This window comes from Sinocyclocheilus rhinocerous, unplaced genomic scaffold (assembly GCF_001515625.1).
Source record: "Sinocyclocheilus rhinocerous isolate Xijiao unplaced genomic scaffold, SAMN03320098_v1.1 scaffold271, whole genome shotgun sequence".
In the NCBI taxonomy this organism is placed as follows: domain Eukaryota; kingdom Metazoa; phylum Chordata; class Actinopteri; order Cypriniformes; family Cyprinidae; genus Sinocyclocheilus; species Sinocyclocheilus rhinocerous.
In genome coordinates, this window is record NW_015657574.1 from 2,321,883 (window position 1) to 2,330,693 (window position 8,811).

An 8,811-nucleotide genomic window follows, 5' to 3' on the forward strand; every position below is an offset into this window, starting at 1 on the left:
AAAATTGGGGGCTACTAAAGACCACAATTGTCTCTTTAAAAAAAAAACTGCATTCATTAGGTGATAAATCTGGTTTTGGTGTTTCCAGCATTATGTTCTGTTTGTAATTGAGATTTATATGCCAGAGAAGTCATTTGGAGATAAGATTTGCCTAGAATAGATGTTTAGGTGGTTTGTTAAACATGCTGAACCATCTTTGAAACCAGCTCTTCTTTAAGAATGAATTTATGATCTTGAAGCTAAATGAACCTAAAGGACATAGACTAATTTAATCACTCGTTTATTAATGAAAGCAAACTATGTATCAGTTATAGTCCTCTAAGTGCCTAAACTTCATTCAACAAACCTTTAGTTCACACAGACTCTTTTACTGTGTGCTGTGATGTTTTGTTTGCACATAAAAAAAAAAAATATTTATTGGCTATCAAAATGTTTATTTTTTCTTCTACACTGAATTATACATTTCTTTCAGATGAGCACCATGCCAGGCTTGCCTACGCGACCCTGTTTCTATGACATTGACCTTGATCCTGTGACGGAGGAGATAAAAGGACTCTTCTGAAGACATTTCTACAGTCCCACACATGCTTTCGACCAGTAAGAACACAATTAAGAGTGACAGAACAATGCTTTTTTGTTTTAGTGTTTTGCTCATGCCACACAACAAAAAGGTCAGATTTGATTGAATGTACCTAAAACTCTCTCCTTTAATTTCTTTCCCCTCTTTCTTGCTTTCTCCCATTCTCAGATGTTCCTCAGTGTCCGTGTAGGCCTCCATTCATATGCCGCTGATAACAGCTCATCCACTGCCTTCTAGCAATGAAACTACTGAGTGTTAGATCGACAAACATTCCTTCTTATGTTTTGCACAGGTTTTTTTTAATTTTTTTTTACCAAATTTAACTCCTAAATGTTTTGTACTTAGCAGTGGCTTCTTGTTTTTCCAAAAAACAAAATAATAATAATAATAATAATTTTTCTTTCTGTAAACACTTCTGTTTACGTAGTGTTTTAGTGTTTACAATTTAATGACGCACAAAAGCTTTTATACTCATTCTATATAGCTAAACATTCCATTAATGCTTTAATATTTCTGTCTTAAATGTTTTAGATTACCTATGGAATATGGTAACAGTATTCAAGCAAACTCCATTTCTTTTCTTTTTATTTGAATACTGCTACTATTCTCCTTGTGTAGCATTGTTTGTTATAGACAAATATGCCATGAATCTTAAGTCTGAGGTGCTTTTATTTAGACACTACACAAAACAAAATTACAAGTGGCGTTAGTGGTTTGACACCTGTTTTCTCTCTCTCTCTCTCTCTCTCTCTCTCTCTCTCTCTTTCTGTTATAAATGAAGTGTTGCATAGATCTCACTACCTTTGAATGCACATTTTCAGCATGCATGTGGGTACATGCCAGAAAGTCTTGTTTTAGATGTTCCACTGTTATCTGTTATTCTGAGTCTTAAACTACAGTGCTACGTGAGTAAAGAAGAATTCCATTGACTGTTGCAATAGTTATGTATGCTTGAAAACCTGTATTTTCCCAGTGATGATAGATTCTACACTGAAAAAGGCAGTCAGAACAAGATGACTGGCCAGACAAAAATAAAACAACAATACTGAACATTTTCATTCGTTCATTTTATTTTTGTTTATCAACGGGCCACTTTTACCGAACATTTAATGGTGCAGCGGTCATTGTGATTGTGTGTGTGTGTGAGAATGAGAATGAGTGTGTGAGAGAATGCATTAGTGATGTGTGCACATGTATGAACGAGTTAATGAATCACTAATCCATATTGTGAAGTCAGACTGTTGGTCCACAAATGTAAAATTCCTCTAGATTAAAGAGCTGTGATGTATTAAACAGTAGCAGACGACTGACCCCCACAGGGTCTTTCTATTCTTTTGCCTCTACAGGATGCAGTCCCATCAGAGACACCCTGTGAGGGTAGCAGTACTCATTCATACCCCTTTCAAAGAGAGGCCTGTTGCTTCTGTCATTGAAGACACCCATAATTAGCTGACCAGCTCAGCTTGACATTTACTCAAATATCCTCACACAAAAACTTGTATTCTCTTGTACTTCGTCTCTTGGCTTATGGAGGTTTTTTTTCTTTTGGGTACCCAAAATGAATGGCCAGTAGTCCAGGATGTTATTGTTCCATGTTGTAAAAAAAAAATAGATTGTGTGCTTTAAAAGAGGGGAAAGTAATTGTTTTATTATTTAGTGCATGTGTTTTTGTTGCTGCTATAGTGACTGCTGCCCTTTTGACCTTTTGTAAGGCTTTTTACTGCTTATTTAATGCATTTCACCCAATACTCTGCAGTTCAAATGTTTTGGGTTGGTAAGATTTTGTAATGTTTTTGAACGTTTCTTATACACACCAGTGCTGAATTTAATTGATCAAAAATACAGTAAAACAGTAATGCTATAAAATATTATAATTTAAAATAACTTTTTTTCAGTATTTTAAAATGTTGTTTATTCCTGTGATGGCAAAGTTGAATTTTCAGCAGCTGGTACTACAGTCTTCAGTGTCACATGATCCAATATGCTGATTAAAACATTTCTCATTAACTCATAAACAGTTGTGTTGCTAAATATTGTGGAAAACATGATACATTTTTAAGAATTCTCTGATGAATAGAAAGTTCAAAAGAACAGCATTTATTTGAAATGGAATTTCTTTTGTAACAAAAGCAATGCCTCACTTGCTTTCACTTTAAAACAAATCGTAGTAACCCCAAACTTTTGAATGGTATTACATAATAATAACATTGTGGTTATTGCAGCATCAGCCTGTTAGCCTAACAAATACTGGGAACTCTGAATTAGCTGTACTGAGTCTTTAACATCAGTCCTTTGATAGGCAAATAAAGTTCATGTCTATGTCAAGAATCTCAAATCAGTCATGTTTTAATTAGGTTAAGTTTCTCTGGGTCACAGAGATGCTGATTCAATTATTTTAGGGCTGTTCTTTTGTGACATTTAGACAAAATCTGGCAATTCAAGCACCAATTATTGTGATTCTTTTTTATTTGCCTCATTTAGCATCAGCTAAAAGGCAAATTAAGTCATTAATTACTAATAACTGTAATTGCTCTGGATTTCAGCTTATTTGTCATTGGGCCTCATTCTGCACCAAGTGTTCCTAAAAGAAACTGAACATCCAAATTATGATTTTGAATCACTTGGACATGGGAGTACATGTGTGAGGGGTCACACTGGGCAAAGTCAATGTTACTTAATTCAATTACAGTGGGAAAGTATTATGATACAGCCTGATGAACCTTGATGAAATTAGGAGTCCACAACCTGTCAAATGTTGGATATAAGTTAATCACTACTCTAAGTAATAAGAGAGTTTTTTTAAGGACAAAAAAAACTCCCTTACACTCTCAATACAGGTCATGACCTGAGCCTTTTTGCTTATGTCTTTTTAAATTATGGATTTAACAATGTGCTCAAAACATACCACTTCTCTTACCACCACAAACTACTGCCTCTAAATATGGTCTGGGTATTTCTGAAAGGCAAACATATCTTCAGTCCATTCTTTAAATGTTTTTCCCTCTTTTATTATAGCGCAAGTTATCCTATAACAATGACCAAACTTTCGCCTAGCACAGCATAAAGGCATCTACAGGAATGGTCTTTGCATAACATAAACGTAACCAAATTACCTAAACCTAATGCATAATGCATTCGGTATTCTTAAAACTGAATGCATTATATATTTTAATCTTAACCCTTACACTAGGTGTTGTTTACTTCTCTACACACAGAGCCAGTGTATTGTGCTACCACGAGGTGGCTTGTGCAAACTTGGTTGTGATTCGCAAGTGGCCTGTAATTTATGCAAACTACAGTGCCCTCTTAATTCGAGATTTCCTGCGGGACACGTTCCATTGGGCTGTTTTTCTGTGGAGGCCCATCCGGCACCCAATGTTGACATTCCGACTGTCTGTAAATAAAACTAGGGCTGAAGCTTAAGCTTTAATATTTTCATTACTGCAGCTGCATGCCATTGTAAAATTGATGGTTCTGCATACTTTTAATTGTACTAAAAATGGAAGGTGCTGTAATAATATCTTAATATTCTATGGAATTTCAGAGGAAAGCAGTTTAAATGAAAGCAAGCATGTAGTTTATAATGAGCACTTTTTGTTCTCAAAAATGTTTTATAGGGGCAGGGAAACTGGGGGTGTTGTAAGACATTTTGTTACTGTAACTGTACTGTGAGTTGTAATACTAACAGAAAACAATGTTTTCAGTTAGTTATTTTATTAGTTAAATAAAATTTTCGTTTTATTTTAATTATTTAAGAATTACATCAGCTTATAAACCAGACAGAATGGTAAGTTCTTGCCTCAAAAGTGTATTTTGTCCATCTAAATCTTCTAGAATATTTATGATTATCTCAGAGGTTGTTAGCCATATTCAATTTGTAATTGTGTAAACTGATGGTGTTGCACTCCCAGGTCTCACTCTGGTTAGATGCTGTAAGGCGTGTCTGGCTGCTCTCCGTGCGATACTGATGGGAGGAGGGCTCCTAAAAGTGAACCCACAGACCCGTTTTAACACTTTCCAAAGCAGACAACCCTCGGGACGGACTGCAGGGCGCATTTACACGGGCTGTTGGATACCTACTTCCTTTTGAACGCTCGTTATTTGACTAAGAGTGGAGAAACGGCGACGTTATTCACCATGGGAGCGACACCATCCGTGCAGCGGGACGCGAAGAGCCCTGAAGATGCGCCAGAGGACATCGGCGCGGAGCTCAGCGACACTCAGGATGGAGAAAACGTAGACGGCAAGGTAACACTGCGCTTGAGACGTAATATTGTCGCTCTGATGTGACGTTTTGGATGTGTGTGGGTAAAAGAGGAGTAAAACACTTAACATGCTCACCTAAGTATCCCCATTCTGGACCCCTTGAGTCAGATGTGTGGCGCAGCTAGTTATTGAGCTTTGCTTTATGTAAACACCTGATACCTCTGACAGCTGTGACTGCGCTGTGCGCTTTTGTGATTCGCCTTAGCAGGTATTCGAGAAAACGTAGAAACGTGTTTGCTTATGTCTATTCTTAGAGCTTTTCGTCAAGTTTAATGAGTAGATTTGCAGTGATGCGGTATTGAGGCAGGCAGATTGACTCCACCGGCGGTTATTACAGCAGAGGTGCGACACTTTTTTTGGTCTAGACAACAACGTGGGATGTCGTCAAGGAAAAGAAAATTGAGATATGGCTGCATTTCTATCCCGTTCACAATTCTTCATGATGAAGGTGCATGTTCTCAATATTTTATGACATAGTGAGTCAGATACTGTATATCAGCCTGGTTAGGCTCATTAGTGTTTGAACATGTTTGCTTGACTAGAATTATCATTCAAGTAGTTCTGCTTCTGAATATGTTATTAACATTCAAATGCAGTAGTGCTGTCATGCTGAATATTAGCATAAGGTTGCAATTAATCAAAGTCATGTTGTTATTAAATATCACAACAAGTGTGATAATACTTTTATACAGGTGTTCTAAACAAGACTATAGAGTTTATAGAGGGCATAGAGTAAAATTTTGGCAAGTTAATTTGGTTATATTTTAGTATAGGCCTATATTGAACATTTCTTACTCTTTGTGAGCTGCTAAACAACAAATGGACTGGAACAGGTTATGATTGGAGCAACAGCTTTCCCCTTCTTTTCTGTATTCTGTAATCCAGGTTTCCCATTTGCTGATGAGAGAAACCCCACTCTGAGTGATTCTGGATCAAGAAAAAAGACTGTTTTGACAAATTCGTGGTTGATTTGTATGAATTTGTACAATCACATCTGTACTTTTTCTTACAATCTGCTTATTCCCCTCTGGTGGTTAGGTTCAGGCGTGGACCTTCATGCTAACTGTTTTTGTTGTTAAAATTTTGTTTTTTTGCAAATCAAATATACGTATTCATAAGAAATTGCCACCTTGCACAACAGTTTTGTTTTTTCATGAGATTGAGTTGGCTCCAACCAATCTGGGACTTTTTCACTCTTGCGTGATGCCTTACCTAATTTAGAGACACAAATTTGCACTATGCTGTTATTTCTTGTCATGTGTCAAATCACGGGATGCATAACTTACACCTTGGCGTTATATTGCTTCAAAGAGCTATGTATCAAAATGACGGGATAATGTAGCAAGCAGAAGCCATGTAGAAAACTCAGGGGTTTACCAAGAATCACAGGATGATTTTTGACGGAAACTGACCATCTTATACTATGATTTATTATACAATTACATAATTTTAAGAGATGCTTGTGTGAGTCTTAAAAGTAATAGTTCATTCAAATATGAATAACCCCTCATGTCGTTCCAAACTCGTATGACATTCTTTCTTCTTTAGAACACAAAGAAAGATATTTAGAAAAATGCTGGTAACCAAATAGTTTTGTTTACCATTTTAAAAAACACTGAAACATTTGGTAACTCTGTAACCTACAACTATATCCGTAACATAACTTTTTAATATTTTGGCATAAATCCATGATAATTTCATCTGGTGTTAACACGATCAAATCCCATATTGATCACATTAATTATTTAAAAAGTGCTTTTACAAAAAACCATAGAGAACATTATTGACAAAGCCATTACAGAGATGATCCCAGTGTATTAGTTTTACATATTTGGAAGCATATTTGCTGTAGATGTTCTTGTACATCTACCAGTACATTCAGCCTTCTGAAACTGAGACGATATTAACTGTTGTAGGTTGTTCATTTATTTATTTTTGCCAAAGAGATCAGCACAGCAACAGCATTAATTACGAAACTTTATACAACAGACCACAGCTTGTTTTAGGAGAGATATGTGCAGAAATATGATGGGACACATTTTGTTCCTGAAAAGGGTTACAATTCTGTTCAAAGAAGATACAAACAAGACAATGACCTTGCATTTTGTTTTCTCCCAACATTCCATTCTTCTTCTTCAGCTGTTTAGTTTTGGTGAAGTGCATGATGATTGTCTGACCATCTGAGCTTGTATACAGTATTTGCCTTTTTTTAACAGGCAAGCCTAAAAGAATAAACATGTAGTTGTTGGAACAAGACACAAGAAGCCCTGTTAAACCCATCCAGTTCTGTGACTTCTCTGAATTCTGTGTAAATCTAAATCTAGACTGAAACATGTCGAAACGTGTGTGAGATATGGAATATTCAAAACTCGAGTGTTTGTTATTTATCAGATAAGGAACCTTGAACAGGTGTGGTCTGGCAAGACACGAGCGACTGCCCTGTCAACAGTGTATGTGTGTGCGCGCTCTAGAAATACAACTACATGCTGTGTATACAGCGTTTGAGTGAGGCGCCCTACTGGAGATGTGGTTGATAAACATCCTCTCTGGCGCACATAGGAATTTTAGTCATTTCTCTCTTTCGAACACACTCTCGCTATCTAAAAATGGGTCAAAACATACACGAGGTTGAGCACCTACTTAGACATCCCCTCACATTTTAACATTTCCTCCCCCTGAAATGCCTCCAAAACACTCACTTTGTTAAAAAACCAATAGGGGCTAACCCTCAGCTCTCGACTCTTTTCAGACTGTTTGCTGTGGATTCAATGGCTAAGCCCCAAGACTCAATTGCAAATATAAACTCACAATAATGCCTATGTTTCCCTTACTATGAGAGACACACTCGGGCCTTTTTCCAAACCAACAATGCACTGATTGACGAGTTCATAAACACCCTTTAGTTGCGATTATCTGGAATAGATTCACACTATCCAAAGCCTGAAAATACTCAAAACCTGCAATTAGCTTGCGTAAACTTATTTAACTTTATGAAGAATGACATAAAACCCTTTACATGTCAGAGCGGTAATGAGAGAGGGGTGGTGTGGGAGTGTTTGCAATCAGATAAGAGCCTCATAAAGGATGGGACCCGAGAAGAGAGGGGAGGAGTGGAGAACGAAGAGAACAGAGGGCCCATTTAGGATGGGCTGGAGGACAGGTCCCGGGGCAGAGGGGTGCTGTGTGTGCATCGGCCCGAAGAAAGAGAACTAGAGAGAGGGAGAGAGTGATGTAGGGAGGGGAACATGGGCAGAAGGTTGCTGGTTTGAATGGAAACATATCACGTAGAAAGAGTGAAAGAGAGGGCACTGGGAGGGAAAACAAGTAGATGGATAATTAGCATGTGCTTTGCTGCTGGAGGTGACGAGAACGGTGAAGATGAGAAACGGAGAGAGAGAGGGATATGTTTTTCTTTTTGCATGTGAAAGAAATGAGAAAAACATGAGATGTCATGCTGACTCTTGTGCGGTCACATTGAATACAGGTAGTGTTGAGATGTGAGATATTCATTTTTCACTCATTAAGGTGAAAACCTACTGTGAGACACAGAGCAAAGATGAATGCGCATTGATAGGTGGCTCAATTGTACAGAAATTCTATGAAGTTCTGTTTTTAAGTTCATACTAATGGTCGTTGGTACTAATCTCAACTGAACTTACTATGAAACTTTGTTTTTATTAAACAAACAAAAAAAAACATGTAAACTTTAACACGAAGGTTCAACGTGATAGCATTAATTTTATCAAGATTTAAAAATTATGTAAAAAATGTTGGGTCACACTTTATTTTAAGGTCCAATTCTCTCTATTATCAACAGTGGTGGAAAGAGTACTGAAAAAATATACTCAAGTAAAAGTACCATTACCTTCCAAAAAATGTAGTGTGAGTAGAGTAAAAGTACTTGTCCAAAAAACTACTTGAGTAAGAGTAAAAGAGTAGCCTATTTAAAAGTACTCATGAGTATT

At 36.9% G+C, this 8,811-nt stretch overlaps 1 protein-coding gene and 1 long non-coding RNA gene across 2 annotated transcripts in view; both read left to right on the top strand.

Annotated features, from left to right (window-relative positions):
- Positions 1-433: 433 nt before the first annotated feature.
- LOC107721349 (uncharacterized) lies at positions 434-2,189 on the top strand. Its single transcript, XR_001637702.1, has 3 exons — positions 434-597; positions 749-872; positions 1,900-2,189. It is a non-coding gene; the product is annotated as an uncharacterized LOC107721349 (long non-coding RNA).
- Positions 2,190-4,564: 2,375 nt separating this feature from the next.
- Positions 4,565-8,811, top strand: part of LOC107721347 (A-kinase anchor protein 12-like) — a 37,575-nt gene continuing 33,328 nt past the window's right edge. Inside the window, exon 1 of the mRNA XM_016529316.1 lies at positions 4,565-4,828. Coding sequence (XP_016384802.1) covers positions 4,718-4,828 — 111 coding nt within the window. The 5' untranslated portion in view covers positions 4,565-4,717. The remainder of the gene's footprint in view (positions 4,829-8,811) is intronic.